At 41.1% G+C, this 21,348-nt stretch overlaps 2 protein-coding genes across 3 annotated transcripts; both read left to right on the top strand.

Annotated features, from left to right (window-relative positions):
- The first annotated feature begins 470 nt into the window (after positions 1-470).
- On the top strand, positions 471-2,406 carry LOC103724179 (uncharacterized). The gene is made up of 3 exons (XM_008815356.6): positions 471-1,403; positions 1,632-1,688; positions 2,103-2,406. The coding sequence occupies exons 1-3, from the start codon at positions 557-559 to the stop codon at positions 2,141-2,143; spliced, it is 945 nt and encodes a 314-aa protein (XP_008813578.4). The 5' UTR covers positions 471-556; the 3' UTR covers positions 2,144-2,406.
- Positions 2,407-4,528: 2,122 nt separating this feature from the next.
- LOC120107239 (anthranilate phosphoribosyltransferase, chloroplastic-like) lies at positions 4,529-12,922 on the top strand. Of its 2 annotated transcripts, XM_039120436.3 has the most exons (10): positions 4,529-5,067; positions 5,210-5,353; positions 5,483-5,644; positions 5,754-5,837; positions 6,125-6,313; positions 10,161-10,251; positions 10,436-10,495; positions 10,719-10,837; positions 12,402-12,536; positions 12,657-12,922. In XM_039120436.3, the coding sequence occupies exons 1-10, from the start codon at positions 4,861-4,863 to the stop codon at positions 12,669-12,671; spliced, it is 1,206 nt and encodes a 401-aa protein (XP_038976364.3). In that variant the 5' UTR covers positions 4,529-4,860; the 3' UTR covers positions 12,672-12,922. The 2 variants fall into 2 exon arrangements, with proteins under 2 accessions (XP_038976364.3, XP_038976365.3); XM_039120437.3 differs by lacking the exon at positions 10,436-10,495 and having other exon boundaries at positions 4,631-5,067.
- Positions 12,923-21,348: the final 8,426 nt, after the last annotated feature.

Here is a 21,348-nt window from a genome sequence, read left to right as displayed (position 1 = left end):
GGAGATAAGACTAGCTCAAGCTAGCACTTTTTTCCATGGATATTCTTTTTATTCATCAGGTGGTCAGCAACCATCAAAACCCCCGTGTTATGCTGCGCTTCTGTAACTGGCAGCAGCAATTCACCAGTGGAGTTGTAACTGACAGCAGCAATTCACGAGAGGGGCTGCTAGAGAAGAGAGCCGGAGCACCCGAACGCAGTAAAACTGAATGCCGGTGGTGAAGTCATCGATATCGAGACGGGAGGGAAACCCAATCATTCGTCGCTCTCTGTAAGCTCTCTCTGGAGACAAAGAAAAGGTATAAGAGCCGAGGGCCCAACCCAGCCGAGCCCCCGAAAAAAGAAAAAGGAGATCGATCCCACCACCCCGTCCCAAGCACAGGATATATTCCCTCCCTCCACATTTACTTTAAAAGATACACACACGCACATTAAAAAAAAAAAAAAAAAAAAGCATCCTCCTTTCCTTCTAGTTCACGTCTCCCCTCCTTTAGCTATTCACCTCTCGGTCGGCACTCTTCACTACTCTTGCTCCTTTCGGACCGACTGCGGCAGCCATGATCCCAACCCTCCTCCTCCTCCTCTTCATCGGCCTCCTCCCGCCGGCGGTCTCCGCCTCCGCCGGCGTCGCCGTAAGCACCTGCCGCTCCTTCTGTGGCAACATCACGGTGGACTACCCCTTCGGCCTGCGCCCCGGGTGCGGCCACGCGGGCTTCCGCGACCTACTCTTCTGCATTAACGGGGTGCTGATGCTCCACCTTCCCTCCGGCTCCTACCGCGTGCTCGACGTCGACTACGCCTACCGGGGGCTCACCCTCCACGATCCGGCCATGTCCGACTGCTACGCCCTCGCCCGCTCCCCCGGTGGCCGCGGCAACGGCTTCGTCGTGGAGCCGTGGCGGGCCCCCTACCTCCAGCCCGACCCGGACAACGTCTTCCTCCTGCTGGGCTGCCGCGCCGAGTCGCCACTCTTCCAGGGATTCCCCGGGAAGCACCTCCCCTGCCGCAACGTCTCCGGGATGGGCTGCGAGGAGTACTACCGCTGCCCGGCCTGGGCGGAGTTCCCCGGCGGCGGAGGGGCGACCTCGAGGAGGGACTCTGCCGCGTACGGGGCGGCGAGCCCGCCGGAGTGCTGCGCGGTGGAGTTCGGGGCGATCCGGGCGATCAACCTGAGCCATCTGGGGTGCGAGGGCTACAGCAGCGCCTACAGCCTGGCCCCGGTGCGGGCGCTGGGGCCCGGGGCATGGGCCTACGGCATCCGAGCCACCTACTCGCTGCCCGCCGAGCACCAGGGCTTCTGTGGGGCCTGCCGGGCCACCGGCGGCGTGTGCGGCTACGACGAAACCACCAACGGCAACCTCTGCCTCTGCGGGGATCGGAACTCCACTTCCAACTGCGACTCGGGTCCGTAACCGAAGATAACTGCCGTGTCCCCTATCCAGCTAACCTCCTCCAACCATCTTCTTCCCCCAATAAGTAAATAAATATATAAATAAAATAAATAAAAAGTTGACGGCGAGGATCCTAATCCTTAACATTCTAACAAGTAGACGACGGGCTTGCAAGTCTTCCTTCTCTTTTCCTCACCTTTACGACTGTGGTTGAAGATGACAAATTTTGATGTGGATGCAGTGGGCTCGACGGGCGCAAGCGTTGATGGCTCGTTGTCCCTGTCAATTCTAGTCGGAGGTATGCGGTTGCGGCTTCCAAACTCTCCTTGTTTGTTTTTCCGTTTGGCCCGTACAAATCATTGCACAATTTTTTTCTCTTTTTTTTTCAGATTAGAAAAATGCTGATTCGCACCTCTCTATCCTTATTTTCAACCCAACCCACCTCTTGAGAGGAACTCCAACCTATTTTTTCCCCTTCAAGAAATATCTCCGCAAAGTTTACGTCAATAGATATCAATATTAATCCACAATTTTTGTTAAGAAGTGCTTGCAGAAATAATTTTATTTTTATCATTTATGACTATTTCTCTTGTCTTCTTATTATATGAGAATTTTTACATTAATAGATATTGCTTCTATGATGAGTATTTCTTCTCGCTTTGAGGAGCTTGAAAGAAGCGTTTTATGACGTGTTACTTTTTTCCTCGTGCAGGAATATTGATCGCCATGATGACTTGGATTCCTGCCTTCTAGAATCCCACAATCCCCTTGCTGAGCTTCCAACCATGGCACGATATATAGTACAGATTCTATCTTGCAGATTTGAACTTTTTTTCTTTATACATATTTCCATTTTTTTGATTGATGAGAGTTCATTTCAGACTAGATCAAGTTCTGGTGGGATTTCTATGTCAACCTTATTCGCCTCATCTTCCATGAGTGATATAGCATGAACCAAATATAGTTTTCCAACTTTCTCTAATTTTATCATCAATCCAACAGCTTTTAAGATTGAATGTGCGGTCATGCAGTTATATTTTATAGCTAGGGGTGCATATGGGTTTGGTCAAGCAAGACCGATGCCGTACCGGGCTTGTTAGGGTGGTTAGGTTGGGATTCTTAATAGGATCATGACAATTCTTATTCCAATTTTTTTAAACTCGGTCAAATTAGTTCAGCTTTGGATCGAAAGCTTTGATAACCTAGATCCAAACCTACTCGATCCATATGCATACATCCATGTGTGTTTGTACGCATGCTCATATGTGGTTGATTTTCATAGGTTCTCCACTCATGATTTTGGTTAGTTGTGCTTGTTTTGATTGAGATGATTTATTGTGATTGTAGGTTGCAACATATAACAGTCTAGATTTATGAATGTTTTAAATTTTATAATAAGATATCTTTGAATATATATAAATCATGATCGATCGTATTGATTTGGGCCTTGAGAATTGAGAGATCCTTCATTGTTTTGAATAGAAATCTTTTGGAGCCAAAGTCTCTCCATACATATATACATACATACATACATATAATCTTTTCTAATTTAACTCTTATTATTGATTAATTTTATTGAATAAAATTATTGTTTTATTTGCCATTTTCAAATTTTTTTTGGTAATCTGAGAACCAACTCAAACCAATTTGATTATGATTAGGTTATGTTGGGTTGGTTCCAATATTGATTTATTCAATTTTGGTCTGAAAATTAAGAAACAATTGAGATCGGATCAGCTTTATACTAGATTTTAACCCAAACCAACCTGCCTATATACAACCCCTAATTATGGGCGATATTTTTTTTCTTTCCAGATAGGGAATGGTCAGCATATTCATTTTAGTCAATCCTTTATTTAATGGTTGAAAAAAAAAATTAATAGGCAGCATGTCAAATTCGCTTTGAGACACAACTACATTGGCCCAAATAGCTTCAAGGAACCCTAAGATCATGAGGATGATTTTGAGCAAGAGTTACTAGAGGATCCTAAGGTCCAATTTAATGACAATACTATTTAATGAAACTATGAGGCATGTGCTCGTAAAATATTGGCAGAAGAAATTGCAAGATTAGCTGCCCATTACATCTAGTATTGAGTCCAAATATTTTTGATACATGATCATGATGCAGGAGACCATGATCTTATCCTTGATGTTTTTTTTCTTCTTCTCAAAGTATCCATATAGATAATTTATCTAAGAGGCTATGATTCCAGTGCATTTTATGAGATTCTACTTGATAAAATTGTAGTCTAAAACGACATATAAGTGGAGAGGCAAATTTGACCCTCTTTTCTAGATAAATTTCTTTTTAACAGCAATATTACAGGCTTCAAAAGGAAAACATTCTTCCTACTAAAAGAAACACTTAAAATCTCTCTTCTACGCTTTGACCTCTGCTCATTTTAATCAACCGAATTACCACCTATTGAGTCGGTAGCGGACTGAGAGCAATTGGAAGGAGGCATGTGGCCATGCCATCACATGAAGCAACGCCAATTATTAGTCCACACCCCACGGATGCTTGTATTGTGTTTCCGAGTTATTTTAATTCAAAACACATGCAAGAGAGCACTGAATGAGACATGGCGAGAAACGTCGAGGGTGGGATCCTCCTCCTGGCCCCAAATGCAGACCGATGAATTGAGTCCAGATATTGTTTCACCTTCATCCATTTAACTATTTTCTCCCAACCAATTTCCTTCGTCTCATATCTTTTCTCTCCTCCCCTCTGCTTCTAAATAAATAAAATCACTCACCACCGCACTGCATTGCCCAGGTGCAGTCTCCCGCTGATTTGATCATTCGGTAGATGGAGCTGGGTTTACTTAATTGTGGCACTCCACGCCCTATTTGCTATATGGCAGTCGGCCCTTCTTTCTACGTACACAAAATATGTTGAATTTATAGTTTCAAAATAAATTTGAAAATAATTTATTTTTTGGGTTTTACATTTGCATTTATTGAAAATAGAAAGGCAAGTTCTTATTTTCTGGAAAGATAAAGAGATCAATTCTTTATTATTTTCGAAAACGAAAAGATATTGAAGAGAGTTAAGGCAACCTAATCTTTTAAAAAAGAAAGAAAAAAAAAAACTGTCAAATTGATCAAACGGGGGGAGAGCGGGAGTCAAGATTCGGTGGGGCACGGTGGAGGACGCAAACGCGACGCGAGACTTTTTTCCGTTTCGTTCTTCGCCTCTCTTTCTTCTTATAGTCATCTCGTCCGCTGCTGCTCCTCCCACCCAAAACACAACGGCCGGAACAACCTTCGCCCCGCTCCGGCACTCCCTGGTCATCGATCGACCCCCCCCCCCCCCCCCCCCCCCGGCCCCCGGCGCGCGCTTAGGTTGTTTGTCTTCCTCCCCGTTCCTACTCTCTGCTCCGAGCTTGTGGCCTGGCTTGGCTTTCGTTCGTGGGTGGGGTTTCTTTCCACTTCCTCCGAGGAGCTTGTTCCCGACCGATCCATAAATGGCGCTCTACCGATGCTTGTCCCTCCTCTCTCCTCCTCCGTACTTGGGGGGGAGGAGGCCTTTGCATCAACGGCCAGATCACCTCCACCAGAGCTGCCTCTTTTCCGCGCCCGTCCTTCCCCGCGTGGGCGTGCGGGCAAGGAGGCCGTCGATAACTTCTCAGGCGCCCGATCTGGCAACATCCCTGAGGCCATCATTCAAAGAGGTGACGTCTTTACTTCCTTCCCCTCTTCTTCTTCGTCTTCTTCTTCTTCTTCTTTTCAATCTTCTTCTACTCTTTTGTTGTTTTTATTGAATGAGTGTTCGATTGGTTGATTGATTGATTGATTGATTGGACGAACATCTAGCTGATCGAGTCGCTGATAGATCGGGTCGATCTATCCGAAGAGCAGGCCGAGGCATCTCTCGACCTTCTGCTCGTCGAGGCGAACGAGGCTCTGATCAGCGCCTTCCTCGTCCTTCTGAGAGCTAAAGGGGAGACCTTCGAGGAGGTAACCATCCCCCCGCACGCTCAACTTCCATCTAGTTTCCGTCGCCAAGATCTTAGCCTTTGACCCACAGACCGCTGCATAGAACTTGGCGGCCCTGCATGTGAACACCTTTCTGCTTCGCTGATGCAGATCGTGGGATTGGCGAGGGCCATGATCAAGTGCGGCGTCAAGGTGGAAGCATTGGATGACGCAGTGGACATTGTTGGAACGGGCGGTGATGGTGCAAACACCGTCAACATATCCACAGGCGCTGCTATTCTCGCCGCAGCTGCCGGTGCGCGAGTTGCAAAGGTGAAAAACAAGCCTTGACTCATCCTTCTCGCATTAAGCCTTGCGAGCTTGGAATTTAATTTTAAATATCGTATACGCGAATGTATGATGCTTTTGGTGTGCCTTGCAGCAAGGAAACCGTGCCAGTTCCTCCGCTTGCGGGAGCGCAGATGTGTTGGAGGCATTGGGCGTGAATATTGACTTGGGCCCCGAGGTAGTATAGCTGCTAGACCATGAATGATTGCTGTTGTTGAAAAGATTCTTCTGATAAGCTCTATCCTAGTAGGCTCTCATTTTTATTTTCATATAGCATGGTGCTCCTCTCCTTAAGTAGTGAAGAGCACCTGAAACTGGATAACCTCACTAACAGAACAAGAACCCTCAAAGCTAAGCTTGGCATGACACAGTCTTGATCATGCTGTTGCAATCTAGATTTTCCCTGCTTTTCCTATGATCAACAGATATTGATCTTTAGCGCTAATATTATGTTTATTGCATAAGGAGGTGAAAAGGTGCGTGAAGGAAGCAGGCGTTGGATTCATGATGGCTCCCAATTACCACCCAGCTATGAAAATTGTCCGTCCCGTGAGGAGAAGTCTTAAAGTGAAGACAGTATTTAACATTCTTGGTCCAATGTTGAATCCAGCACGGGTACCTTTTGCTGTTGTTGGTGTCTGCAATGAAGATATTGTAAGTGCTAGTTTGATACTCTTTGCTTCTGACTGCAACATTAGTGATAGCATAACTTCTGAGTTTGCATATCATAAAATATAACTCTTTAATTGATGCCATGATGAATGTGAGATAGAATTGATGTTAATAGTGCCCTTCAGCATGGTCATTATAGTCATCAATTAGTGCTAATAATTCCCATCCCGTTTCTATGAGAAAAGAGGACCAGGATAGGATCAGTACTCTGCAGGGAAAGAAGAGGAAATATGGATCGAAAGAAAGGAAGGAAAGATGAAGAAAAGGAAGTAAACAGAAAGAAGAAGAAGGAATGACAAAAAAAAGAAGAAAGGGAGAAGAAAAAGAATGAAAGAAAGAAATAAGGAAGAAAAGAAAGAGAAAGAAGAAAACAAGGAAAGGAAAGGAAAGGAAGAGAGAGAGAATACCTATAGAACTATCAACTGGGACTGTTGCTGGGATGAGGTGGGATAGTGGGACATCACATTCTATGGAGAAACCAGGACACCCCTGACTCATAGGATTTAAAACATTGGTCTTCATTAAATCAATTTGATGAATTTAATAACTTTGAAAGAATAGATGGTGGGTTCCTTCCAATTCCAGAAGGAATTTAAGGCAATGAAAGAGCAACACAAGAGTGGGTGAACTTATGAAATGGGTAGTGGTGAATGACTAAAATTTTGTAAAAACTTGTTGAGTGGAGGCTTTCTTGATAAATGGCTTGGTGATTCACCATAACATAGGGCCTTTCCCATACTTCAAAGTTCATTACCGTATTTGATGGTTGATCAAGCATGTTGACATTGTCCAGTAAATTTTGTGGTCAAAATCTGCATAGCAGAAACTTTTGTTGAAGTTTAAGTTTTTTTTAATTATTTTTGGTGAATTTACTATTTCATTGAATCTAAAGAGTCTTATAATCAAGTCTTGCAGGAGTAGGTTAGGATTTTCTAATTTTCTAGGGGTTTTTGTTACTCAGTTTTCAGTTTTTTTTTTTAACCAAGGGAGGGGGGTTGAGTTTTTGATTCGTATTATGAGTGGGAATATCATCTAGAGGCCCAATTATTATGTTTTGGTTAAATTAGGAATTTTTTGAGCCCATTAGGATTGCAAATTGAAGATAATTTCATGGCCCTCTATTTGGAATCATATAAATTGCAAGTTTAATTTCTGCAAAGTTTTTGTGGTGTTTTTTTTTTTTTTCTCTTGCCCACTCTTTGTCATTTACTCATAGTCGTCTCTTCAGCCATGTCATTTACTCATAGTTCATTCCTTAAAGCATTATCTCCACTATAGTCCTCTCTTCAGCCATTTCACTTACTTATAGACATTTCTTAAAGGCGTTATCTTTATTTATTATTTTTGAAAGCCAAATGCGATGGACTTTGATCTCACCAAATATAACATTCAACTTTAAGTTACACATGGTCATTTTAAAACTTTCTTGCTACTCATATTGAAATACTATTTAGATGGTCAAGATTCTACTAATCTCTCGCCATCAATAGTGATTTAATGTTTCAACCAACTTCTCTTAATATAACATGTCTCAGCCTCCAAATGTCTACTTCTTTCCTGCACTTGCGGATTTGGTTGGGGGTAGGCATAAGCAATTCTGTAAGTTCAAGCAATGATAAATGAGCTTCCAAAACTTAGAAACAAAGAGTTGATCTTGGCCAATGATTGATTTTGATTAGTTGAATTTATTAGAGGAAATATTGATTAGTTCATATCTTTAGTTATAGTCTAAGAAATCAATTGGACTCATACTAAATAGTAACATTGTATTTCAAAAGAAAATGTATGCTGCAATCTATACCAGACACCAATTCTCTTCTAGTGAAATCAAATCTTATAATATCTCATTCCAAAATTGTAATTGGACAAATAGTTATGGCATAGATGTTAGTAACATCCCCATTTTCTTGAAAGTCATAAGTTGAAAAGTCTCTTCTAAATACAAAGAAGAGCCATCTTGGGAGAGACTTGTCCAATCCAGTTATATTTCTTACAAGGAAACCCTTGCCTTGACCGACTCATGCCCTTCCAGGATTTTCTCTTGTATGATCCTAAGCTACTATTTGTGCTCTCACATTTGTTGTATTATGAACAAACAAAATCCAATCTAGTCTTTTAGACTCCTAACCGCCAAACTGTTTAAATTTTTCCCATGTTCCGTGATGAGGTTTTCACAAATTACCATCAATTTCCTACATTATTCCACCTCCTATCCCTTTTGATGAGACCCTGCTATTTGCACACCAAAATTGCTGTGTTTATACTCTTGAATCTCTCCTTTCCAATCGTTGGGGTTTCATTTTTTTCTAAAGGAACAAGTTTTCTTTCCTCTGCACATTTGATTGATGCATATGTCTAGGTCATGAAAACAAATTTGTTATGTCCTGTTCTATTTAACATCGCATCAGGCCAGAATATGCAACTCTCTAGTCCTGAGCACATTGATATAATGCTCTTTATCATATTCCTTGTTGATCACCTTAGACATTCATGTTTATGGTGCGCATAGGGTGGCTAAATTCTGACTTGAACTCACCAACCTGCATGAACCCACTCAAAATAAATGGGTCTGGTTGGGGTTTTTTTGAAGTTGGATTTGGTTTCAGGTCAACTTGAAATCAGTCTGTTTATAAACTGATCAGCTTGGGTTTGCCCCCAAGCCTGATGGATCACCCACTGTGATCCAATCGGGAGCCAACTGGCTCACAAAGCTGATAGTTCATAGTTCTTCAATTTTTTTCCATATGGTTCAGTTCGCTAAAAGAAGGGGGGATATAAAAAGTAATGGACAGGTTGAGCCATGGGATTTTGGAATGTGGGGTTGCATTTTAGTTAGTTTTGTGCTTTATTAGTTTATGATTATGATATATCCTAAATTTCTAAGTATTTTGTATTCATGATGATATGTTTAAAGTTAAATTTGACTTTCTTTTTTGTAGTCTTTGCATGTCATGTTTTGCTCCATTTTCGTTATAATTATCTGTATGATTGGTGAGTAAAAACTTAAATGGGTTGGTGGGCGTAAAATAAATGGTTTTGGCATGACTTTACAATTTCCAACTTAACTATAAATGGATTGAGTATGGGCTGAGAGTTTTTTTCTTTAATGCTTGAACCGCCTCACACTCTCTTTGCCTTGCTCATTTCTTTGACACAAGGGCAAAAGCACCAAAAACTCAGGCTAATACCCATCAAAACATCACATCTCAAAACTTAACTCTCGAATTCTCTCCATCAGTCCCTTCTAACTCAGCAGATGAAACATTTGTTTCAATTTTTTCAATACCAAACAATTTGAACCCTCTCATCCTTCCACTCCCTGCTCTTCCATTGCACATATTATCATGAATAAACAAGAATGTGAGAGAATGTTGCACAAAAATAAAACACAACGAACCTGATTTAGGGTACTAATTTAAAGTTACTTTTGTTGCACAAGAAGTGTGTACTAATTTATGTTAGGTTTGTCCATCAAAGTTAAGTCCATCTTATCTGAACTAAGGTTACCTTTGTATCTTAGGCATGGCTATCCTGTTGAATTAGCAAGCTAAAATTAATGGTAAAAGTGCTATTAGGTTCCACATACCTAGTCTGTGTAATTTGATAGTGATCCAACATGGTCATTGCACTTGTAAATTCAAATGCCAGTAGAAGTGGCCTAGACTTATATCATTGGATATGTTTAGCACTTTTTGCTGAGAGACTCATGCATAGCCTCTATGTATGTTTATGGTAAATCAACCTCATCTTAATATTATTAAAGATTTATTTGTACTGATTTAGAGGCCAGTTTTATGAATTATATAAGTGGGATTAATTTCTTGAATAGGTGATGAAGATGGCTAAAGCATTGCAACGGTTTGGAATGAAACGAGCATTAGTAGTACATTCAGAGGGTTTGGATGAAATAAGTCCACTAGGTAAAATATCATATTACAGTTTTATTTGGACTGCTACAAAATCATTCAAATTTGAAGTGTCTCTCTCATGAGTTCCCGACTTGATGAGCATCCTTCTGAGTCATTTATCTTAGAACTCATAGAGAGCTTTGATTTCCTCAATCCTCACCTTAGTGATTTGTAACAAACTACTGTTTTTTTTCAGGACCTGGATATTTTCTTGATGTTACTCCTGGAAAGATTCAGAAATTACATTTTGATCCATGTATTTAACTTTTTCGATCACTCTCTCCCAACACTTTTGATAAGATGAACTGAAGTACACACTGTTTGTAGATACATGTCTTTTGCAAATGCATTTGTTGGAACTCTTAATCCAACACGTCTTTTGCAATTGCATTTGTTGGAACACTTAATCCAACACAACTACAAATAAAAGCTCATTGGCTTGGTTTATGTTCCTACTGATCCAGTACTTGATGCTGCAGTGGAATTTGGTATTCCTCGATGTACTATGGAAAACTTAAGAGGGGGCGATGCAGAATTCAATGCTAGAGTTCTTAGAGATGTACTGTCTGGTCAGAAGGGATCAATTGCAGATGCTCTTGTAAGACCTTCTATCTGAATTATTTACTTCTTAAAGTTGATCTTGATTCCTTTGTTCTTTTTCAAGGAGGCAAAGCTTTTCATTTTTGGTCGGGGATGAAAAGCGCTAGCTACTTTTCAGTTTTATTTTGCCATTTAAGCTCTATTGTGGCCCTTGTAGGATTTCCTGGTATTATTTCCGATGTGATAAAATTGATCATTACCTAATGAGGATAAACTAGACTGGCTACCTTAAATATGCTTTGGTCTTTGAGGCCATATTGGTATCATGACATATATAATGGTTCATTCTAAGAATTTCCTAAAGCATATTAATTTGATTTGTGTGCGAACTTTTGATGAGTATAAAATCATCACATCAGAAACGAAAATAAAGTTGCTTAATTTATTCGTGGATGTGCTAGGGAAAAAGGATGTTTTCACTTTACATATCTTGTTAGAAGGTGAAAGAATTTGACTATGAGTGTTTATTGGACAAATTTTAACTTTAAGGGCTTATTTGGTTATTCCTACAGGATTGGGCTGAAAATTTTATAGGATTCATGGATTGGGCCATCCATTTAAGCATGGCTCTATATCAACCAGATTCCATCCAGCCCAAATCTTATGGAAAGAAAAAGGACCTTTATAGGTTTTTTTTCCTTCTTGCAACCCAAAGGCTAGGATATGGGTTAAGTTTGGATAGATTCTTAGAAAATAGAAATTAGATGGGCCAACAGGCCTGATTCCTACATGATTTTTATCCCAATCCTGTAGGAAAAAAAAGTTTCATAATCAGGGGCTTCGAGCATCATGATTTTCTCTCAAAGAAAATTGATTGCAATGTGGAGAACGTGTTGAAGGTATATGTAATTCTCCAAGTCAGACAAACCTTATAATGCAAGCATTCATCATCTCATAATAAATGGTCTGCCAAAATGTGGTAATTCAAAAATATCAAGTTGATCATTACACTACAAATTTAAACTGGCACCCAAATCTTATAGGAAAAGACTTTACATGGATCTCCATAGGCATTATTTGTGATCAGCTTTCCAGATACAGGAGTTTCGGTTCTATTCTGTTCTTTTATAATATGGCCAATGAGAAACAACTATGGAGTATTAGTTCATGTATGAAAGGTTTTAAGATCCTTTCAGGGAGGATACTGGCATTCAGTTTTGGTAAACAAAGAGCTTGAAGCAGGTTGACAACATACCGGTCATCTAGATGAATGGCTGTTATGATAGTTCCCCTGCCCCTCCTGCTTTATGTTATGCAAGGCTGCCCGTAACTTCAATAATTTTTTTGATATGGTCAGAACATACAGCTCGTTTCAGCCACAACCTATGGAATAAATATAAAAACTGATGCTCTAATTCAAGTCATCAATAGTGGTGATCCCACTTAGGCAGCACTCAGCTTTTTTAACTGACTTCTCTCCCTCTCTCTCTCTCTCTCTCTCTCTCTCATGCATGTGCGTGTGTGTGCATGGTAACGTACTGTGATAAGTTTAAGGGGGGAAAGGTTTCAAAAAGATGTCTCTGAAAAATAACTAGTTTTACCAATTCTCCTTGAACATTCAGGTACTGAATGCGGCTGCTGCACTTTTGGTTGGCGGCCGTGTGAGCACTTTCGCTGAAGGAGTGGCTCTAGCAAAAGAGACACATCAATCTGGCAAAGCCATTGATACTCTGGAGTTATGGATAGGAGCCTCCAACGTAAGTGTATTGACTCTCTAAATGCAGTTGTGCTTGCTTGCTAAATGATTTTGTAGATCCCCAAGTTATGAAAAGGTCATATTTGGTTTCACTTTTCCTCATTTCATGTGGTGAATGCAGAGATTGAGAGGATGAGCCACCCCTCAGTTAAATTTGAACCATCATGCTTGTGACTTGGAAGTGCTCCGAAGATATTGCATCATGGCACCAGTATAAGATCGCAACACAGGTCTCTGATTCTGTAATTTATGTGGCATTAATTGTTTCCATATCCATGCTAGGGCTTGTGCTGTTTCATTTTTCCTTCTTCTGCGTCTGTTCTGAAATGAAAAACATAATGCTTGTTGGTTCCATGGAAGGCTGGATGTCATGCAGGATTTTGATCAGATCAGTAGTACAGGTCGAATGGGTGGTTATAACTCTGAATCAGATATTTGGCCTAAGTTTCGACGCCTGCTCCATTCTGTAAATCCATGACAATTTTTCAGAGGAACTGCACCTTAAGATTAAGTAGAATCTCTCTCTTGTTGCTCAGAATTTAGCTTATAGGTGTGCCTCTTCGGGGTAAATTGGAACGATACAGAGAAGATCGGCATGATCGAAACTTCCTTGTAATTAAACTTTGTTGGAGGGCTGAGTCCCTACCCCTCGCCATTAAATGATCGGAAGTTGCCGTTTAAACCCCTTGACTGGGTAGCGCGTCCCTTCAGGACCATAAAGATGAGCAGTTCAGGATGGATTGCCCCACATAAACAACAGCACCCGAAGACTAATGTTCCCCAATTAGAAATTCAGTATCAAAGTGTGCCTCAGTTTCTCACCATGTGAGAGGTACAAAGGAGCATTCGACACTGAAACCTCGAATGCATACTGGATTGAATCGATCAGATTAGCAACGGCGAGAGTTCCGCCAACCAAGCAGCGTAGCAATCAACAAAATGCCTTTGGCTAACATGATGAGAGAATCCCTTGAAATGGACTGTATCACATGATGGATGAGTCCTTTCCTTTAGGTAATCCTACGAACTTTAGCGGGGTTTGGAAACTAAATGTTCCTATGCGGGTGAAAACTTTCTGGTGGAGGCTGCTATGGCTTTGGATTCCCCGTAAGAATGTCCTGATACAGACGGGGCATACTCGATGAGGATTGCCAATCCTGTGATCCATGTCCAGGCCGTATAGAAGATTGTGAACATGTTACGATGTCTTGTTCCAGTGCTACACAGTATTGGCAGCAGCTGAGTGCTATGTTTGGCCAGGATTTTTATCCCCATTCTTTGCCGGCTCTAGCGGAATACTTGTCCCGGGCCCTGGTAGAGAAACGATATCAATTCCTTATTGCTTATATTGCCTGGCTCATTGGGACAGTAAGCGTTCAGGCCATTTCTTTGCTGATATTTTGAAGCACTAGTTAAATACTTCCTTCAATGCCCAAGCAAGGTACTGGGGTAGCTATGGAATAATTAAATGCAACCAGGTTTATGGAGTATTGAAGATTAATTTTGATCTTGGAGTATTGAAGATTAATTTTGATGGTGCTATTAGGGGAAAAAAAGGTCAGACTCCTTAGGACTGGGGGCAAACATCCGCCATCTTGTTTGGTGCCTTGTGCAGAGCTAGTGGAAGCTTGGCTTGGACTATATTTTGCTGTCCTCTGTGATAGCGCTGAATAGGATTGCTTAGAAGGGGACTTTCTTGCCATTATAACTTGGATTAACAGTAATATTTTTAGGCCTCGTTTGGCAGAGCTTTTGGAGGGCTAAAAGGTACTTTTTTGCCCTCCAAAAGCACTTTTAGATGGAATAGAAGTATTTGGTAAAAAAATTGAAAAGTTGCTTTAGCTTTGCCAGAAAGCTAAAATAGCTTTTTGGGTTCTAGCTTCTTTGGAAAAGTATTTTTAGAGCCTATCGAAAAGTTGTTTTAGGTCATAAATTTTTTTTTGGACCAAAATACCATAATAAAATATAATAATTATAGAAAATAATAATATTAATATATAATGATAATAATTATAATATTTTATATCTTTATTATTGTATTATACTATAAATATAATATTATATTATATTATATCATAATATATTGATATATTATGTTATATAATATCAAATTATGTTATATTATTATGCTATAGTATACACGATTATATTACTATATCATAATAATATTATATTACATTATAGTAATATTATACTATATTATATATTTATGTATTAATATATATTATATTTTATTATGCTCTATTGTATAATATTATGCAATGTTTTTATGGTTATTTTGCCAAATCAAAAGTACTTTCTCAGTTTGTTTACCAAACACATATTAAAGTCTTACAGTACTTTAAAACTATAGTTACTAAACATCAAATAACTTTTTATAAAAGTTCTACTTTCGAAAGCTCTACTGCCAACAGTTCTATCAAATAGGGCCTTAATAGGCACAAGATAACCCTCTTCTAAAGGATATGGAGGAGTATTGAATAGACGTTCTTAGCGATACATCAATAGTGAAGGAAACCAAGCAACAGATTGGTCAACATTCACAATGAGGATCCGATCCAGCTTCCTCCCAAGCACATATTTTCTATAGATGGTTCTAGAGTAGACTTTACAAATTTTAGTTTAAGGCTTATCTCCAAGTTTGGGCTATTTATACCTAGACTCCAAAAGTTTAAAAAAATGTTAATTAGTTATCAAAACTTTAAAATTATAATAATGTGGTCTAGCCATCTATCTCAATTACAAAATGTTATCACATGAGAGTTACCTTATAACTAAACTTTTATCAAATTTCAGAACTGCCCTTCCCACTAACTTAGTAAGGGCCTATTCTTTTGGCACAAATTGAAGGAGAAGAAAAAGAGTCACATGGATGGACAGTTTTGAGATCTACGCAAGTAGTGAATGACAAATGATGGAGTGCTTTGAGATCCATGCAGATGGATGAAAGACAAAGAATGGGGTGCTTTGAAATTTGTGCAGTCATATGAATATTAGCAGGCAAGCGCTTTGAGATCTAAATGGATGGACAATAGAGGATGGAGTACTTTGAGATCTATACAAGCGGATGAATGATATAGTACAGAGTGCTTTGAGATTTGTGCAGTGGATGGATGATAGAGGATAGGGCGCTTTGAGATATGTGCAAGCAGATGGATGATAAGATGGAGTGCTTTGAGATCTGTCCATATGGATGGTTAACAGAGGGCGAAGGATCATTTTGAGACCTATGCACGTAGATGGATGACAAAAAATGGAGCGCTTTGAGATCTCTGCATATAGATGGATGATAGAGGGTGGAGCCCTTTTAGACCTATGCAGATAAATGGATGATACAAGATGAAGCACTCTGAGATTTATGCAAGTGGATGGATGATAAAGAATAGAGTGCTTTAAGATCTATGCAGGCAAATGAATGACACTAGATGGAATGCTTTGAGATCTATAATGATAGAGGACAGAGTATCTTGAGATTTGTGCAAATTTGTGGAGGGTGATATAAGCTTAAAAGCCGAGCTCGAGAGGAGGAGGATCAATTCGCTGCATCAAAGCGCATCGCTGCACATTAATTCTGCGTGCTTCCAACGTTTGATCTTCTAGCCCCAGACCTTTGTAGCCAGGAAAATCGTGGAATCTGGGCAGGAAAACTTGTGAAGGATTCATCCTCGATAATAGATGTCGATAGAAGTCGAGTCTCTAAAAAGGAAGATGATTTGTTTGGCAGTCTCAGGCGTGCTCCCATCGGTTGCGCATCGGCGCTTGTGCATCGCATCGCACCGCACGATCCCATTTGAATATTGTAATATAAAACAGTGCAGAAGGCAGGAGGATATATGTTTACCTCGGTTTCATCCGTCGGGACTCGTTAAGCAAGGAGGGAGGCCACTAATAAATTGCTTTATTCCTTCTCGGACGCCGGATCAATGGCCGTTTTAAAGGAGATAAAAAACTATATCGAACTCAAAGAGCGGTGAGGGAATAAATGTACGCGAAGGGACAGCATTTATTTATTTATCTCGATCGAGTGCACCGGTCCGCTCGCCAACGGGAACACCCATCTTTGGTGTCAGCCGGCGATCGGTGCAGTGCATGGGCGACAAGTAGGCCGGCCCCATGTTCCATCTCACCAATCAGAAATTCAGAAAGAAAACTCAAGCCGGGCTCCCTCCCGAAGCGACAAAAATACCCCTCACTCGAGCCTCGACTCGAGCTAGCAGCCGGGCTCGATCACGTTTGTTTAAGCTACATCTATCCACGCATGTTGCATAGAATTCAGGAACGCCTTACATTGATTGGCTAGCATCAGCTATCCATCTAAACGTCCATCCATCTTCTTGGATGTCTTCATCCCTTGATCATTTCAAAGTAAACTTTGATGGCATCATGTCGATAGACCAAACGTTGGAAGGAGTTGAATTTGTGATCAGAAACCATTTTGGCAGGATGATAACATTAGGTGGTCGCTGTATGCCTGGTCTTACTGCAGTTGGGGCTGAGATACGGGCAGCCAATCATAAATTCAAAACGAAAACTCAAGCCAGGCACCCCGGGACGGATACAATAGGCCAAGCCCTCCCTCCCGAAGCGACAAAAATACCCCTTCCTCGAGCCTCGACTCGAGCTAGCAGCCGAGCTTGATCACGTTTGTTTAAGCTACATCTATCCACGCATGTTGTAGAGAATTCAGGAACGCCTTACACTGGTTGGCTAGCATCAGCTATCCATCTAAACGTCCATCCATCTTCTTGGATGTCTCCATCCCTTGATCATTTCAAAGTAAACTTTGATGGCATCATGTCGATCGACCAAACGTTGGAAGGAGTTGAATTTGTGATCAGAAACCATTTCGGCAGGATGATAGCAGTAGGTGGTCGCCGTATGCCTGGTCTTACTGCAGTTGGGGCTGAGATACGGGCAGCCAATCATAAATTCAAAACGAAAACTCAAGCCAGGCACCCCGGGACGGATACAATAGGCCAAGCCCTCCCTCCCGAAGCGACAAAAATACCCCTTCCTCGAGCCTCGACTCGAGCTAGCGGCCGGGCTCGATCACGTTTGTTTAAGCTATATCTATCCACGCATGTTGCAGAGAATCCAGGAATGCCTCACGCTGGTTGGCTAGCATCACCTATCCATCTAAACATCCATCCATCTTCTTGGACGTCTCCATCCTTTGATCATTTCAAAGTAAACTTTGATGGCAGCATGTCGATAGACCGAACGTTGGAAGGAGTTGAATTTGTGATCAGAAACCATCTCGGCGGAATGATAGTAGTAGGTGGTCGCCGTATGCGTGGTCTTACTGCAGTTGGGGCTGAGCTAGGGGCAGTCTAGGAGGGCATCTTCTTTGCAAGGTGAATGCTTGTGCTGAGCGTATATGCCTCAAGGGGGACTCGTCAGTGATGATTGATTGGGGGCGGAGAGTAGACAGATATGGTGATGGGCACCCTCTTATCTGCAATACTCGCAGATTGATTCAGGAGCTGAGCTTTTTTCAAGCATTACATATGTTCCGGAAGGTGAACAATGCAGCAGAATGGGTCGCTCCTTTTGTTGTCCAGCACTCCGAAGTGATCATCTAGACTTCCATGAGGGGTATACCATCATCTTTGTACTCTTTACTTTCTCTTGATATGGTAGGATATACTCACGTAAGATCTATATGAATTACCATTTTTACCACAAAAAAAAAAATCATCCATCCATCCATCCATCCCCTCTCTTCCTCTAGACCGAGGCATCTATGATACATCCGTTTCAACAAAAAAAAAAAGAAAAAAGAAAAAAGAAAAAAGAAAGAAGAAAGAAGAAGGAGATGAAGAAGGAAAAAGGAGGAAGAAGGAAGGGGGGATGGATGGATTAATGATGACTACCTCCCCGTCAAGGCTCGAGCGCACGAACCCTGCACCCAACTTCAGCAGCGAGGCAGGCACGCACCGGCCTTTCTTACAGCCCACGAATGCAACGCATCATATCTTTGATACAGGGGAGGGCTTCTTTTGGGTCACGCGAGCATCGCTCGTTTTGGTTTTCCGGAATCATTAATTTCCATGGGGACCGGATGATCGATCATTCGACCTGTTGATGTGACGCAGCAACCTTCGGCATTCCTCCTTTTCCCCATCGATTGCGGCTACCTCTCTCTCTCTCTCTCTCGAGTAGCCAACCTTGTGACGCCTCCTTTTCTGAGCTCCCTCCCTCCCTCCCTCAGCCTAGATTCCCATCTTGGGATCACTCGATCATTTTTCTTTGTTTCTCAACAAACAAAAATATAGGATGACCGAACCCTGCCATGCGTTCAATTGTAACAAGCTCTTGCATTTTTCCAAATAATCCTTAATTTTCAACTCACATGACGCGACGTTGCAGCGAGGACGAGCGACGCAAACACTACACCACTGATATCTACAATCCCAGGAGAACTACAAAACTAAGCCACAATGAAATTGCTCGGGAATAATATACTAGTATCTAGGTTGAACACCGTTTTCGTATGAACGCACCTTTTCGTATAATCTATTCATTCATCAAGAGTTGTATCTTCTAGAATCACGACCAGTCTCTTTTGTTTATCGAAGTTTTTCGATTGGACAGCATCTGTTCAGATGCCTTGTGAGGACGGTGACAAACAATAGGAGATGTAGAATCTTACGGACGAAAAAAGAAATAAGGATAAAAAAATAAATTTTAGATTTATGTGAAGATAAATATTCGGAATTTTAAAATTTTAAAATGTTAAATTAAAAATTTTATTAATAAAGCAACGGGGTAGGCCATGTGCTTTTGTATCCATGTATGTCCAAGGGGTGGCGCAAGGCGAGGGAAAAATCGTGTACGAGAGACGCGGCACCACATGGAAGTGGGGGCCGTTCGGAACTAAAAAGCCAACAGAGAACAAAGTCGACCAGCTGCCAAAAGCTTCTCTCTCTTTTCTTTTTTTCCTCCTCATTTCACATCCATTGTCCTGCAGCTGTTTCACGCCACCTGCCGAGGCACCGCTCGTTTTTCTTTACTCGAGGCCGCGGTGCGGTCACCTCCGCCCTGACCGTGGCATCAAAAAGTACAAAAGAGCAGCCAAATATTTTTTTATTTATTAAAGAGACCAAGCAGGGTTTGTGGATAATGCTGAGATCCAGCAGCCAACCAACGCGTCTTCACGGGGAATATTAGTAGAGAAAGGCGCCAGGAGTTGGAATCTAACAACTTGAGATGCGCACAGGTCTCACGCTCCAACTACATGATGTTCTTTATGCACCTAGAGATCGATGAAACTTATTTTCTGCGGTAAACTTGTTAGGACTTGGTTTTTTTTATTAGTTTTCGTAATAATAGGCTTGATATTTACTTAGGTAAGATTTTGTATGGACATGACTGCTTGGCAAACAGCTTATTTATATTTGATATCGATAGTCCGTCTTATTCTGTGTCTTATATTCCTTCTCATGTTATGTTGTTTTTGAGCCTACGAAATAGCGTGCCAGACTTATAGCCACATTGGGCAAAATAGGATGGCAAGATTAGCTGGAGATGATCTTTTGAGCTCATTTGCTAATCTCGGCCTAGTAAATCACTATACATTCTCTTGGGAATTAAGTATTTATCCTTATAATGATGATCTTATAATTGCCGGGGATAGTGGGCATTACTTGCTGCCTAGTGGGAGTGTATCACTAGAAAGATAATTCTCGAGATCTTCATTTCCATAGAAGCAAAGTAGAATATTCCTCGTCATTTTAAGATTAAGGAGAATCTTTTATGTATGCTCTACTAGATGATGATGACTCTACCTCTTTAAAGGAGGTGTTACATCCTACTTGCAAAGAATAGCAAGTTACTATGCAAGGTTAGTTTAGGGTTATGGAAAAGAATCAAGTGTAACAACTCAAAAATATTTTGGGGTTACTTAGTCCTGTATATAACTACCCAAGATTTTCTTGGCGAATAACCGATGTGGGACTAAACATACGCCCGTACGGGATCTTACATACTCCTCCCATTCAAGCTCTGATATCTTATCAAGCTAAGAGTTCAAATTCATTCAAATCTAATCACAAGCACTACGACTATCATATGGTAAATCTCCATGAACTCGTACTACAATGTCTCCTAGTCTCTAATACTATTTGTAACAGTTTAGAACCTCACCCAAAAAGGCTAGCCGAAAGATATTTTTTAGATTTTTTAGTCCTGTATAAGTATCCAAGCTCTCCTCGGTGAATAACCAACATAGGAATAAACACACGCCTGCACGGATCTTCACATACTCCTCTCATTCAAGCTCTGATGTCCTCGTCAGGGTAAGGATCCAAATCCATTCAAATCTAATCATAAGTATCACGATCGGCCCATGGTCAGCTTTAATGAGCCCATGCTGCAGTGTCCCTTAGTCCATATAGGCAATGGATCGAGTTCACTCTGATACCATTTGTCACAACTTAGAATCTCATCCAAAATGGCTAGTTAGAAGGTATACTTTGAGTTTTTTAGTCCTGTATAAATATCCAAAATTTTTCTGATGAATAACCGATGTGAGACTAAATACACACCCATACGAGTCCTCACATACTCCTCCTATTTAAACTCCAACGTCCTCATTAGGCTAAGGGTCTAAATCATTCAAATTTAATCACAAACATCACGATCGACCCGTGGTTAGCCTCAATGAGCTCATACTGCAATGTTCTTTAGTCCATATGGGTAATGGACTGGGTTTGCTCTGTACCATTTGTCATGCCCCAAACGCAATACCGTAGTCCGACTATGAGACACGGCCGCATACTTTCTAGAGCAAAATCCTAGAAAATTTGCAAAGC

Source organism: Phoenix dactylifera, chromosome 7 (assembly GCF_051530095.1).
Source record: "Phoenix dactylifera cultivar Ajwa chromosome 7, Ajwa_hap1_PhDact_Kaust_v1.1, whole genome shotgun sequence".
NCBI lineage: Eukaryota > Viridiplantae > Streptophyta > Magnoliopsida > Arecales > Arecaceae > Phoenix > Phoenix dactylifera.
Note: the sequence above shows the minus strand (reverse complement) of the source record. Positions and strands in the feature narration are given on the sequence as shown.

What these genes read in the sequence shown, in the direction of transcription:
- LOC120107239 (XM_039120436.3), top strand. Translation starts at nt 4,861, where the DNA reads ATGGCGCTCTACCGATGCTTGTCCCTCCTCTCTCCTCCTCCGTACTTG. An exon ending in CCGGTGCGCGAGTTGCAAAG is followed by an intron (nt 5,645 to 5,753) that starts GTGAAAAACAAG and finishes TGTGCCTTGCAG; the next exon opens with CAAGGAAACCGTGCCAGTTC. An exon ending in ATATTGACTTGGGCCCCGAG is followed by an intron (nt 5,838 to 6,124) that starts GTAGTATAGCTG and finishes TTATTGCATAAG; the next exon opens with GAGGTGAAAAGGTGCGTGAA.
- LOC103724179 (XM_008815356.6), top strand. Translation starts at nt 557, where the DNA reads ATGATCCCAACCCTCCTCCTCCTCCTCTTCATCGGCCTCCTCCCGCCG. An exon ending in CACTTCCAACTGCGACTCGG is followed by an intron (nt 1,404 to 1,631) that starts GTCCGTAACCGA and finishes ATGTGGATGCAG; the next exon opens with TGGGCTCGACGGGCGCAAGC. An exon ending in CCTGTCAATTCTAGTCGGAG is followed by an intron (nt 1,689 to 2,102) that starts GTATGCGGTTGC and finishes TTCCTCGTGCAG; the next exon opens with GAATATTGATCGCCATGATG.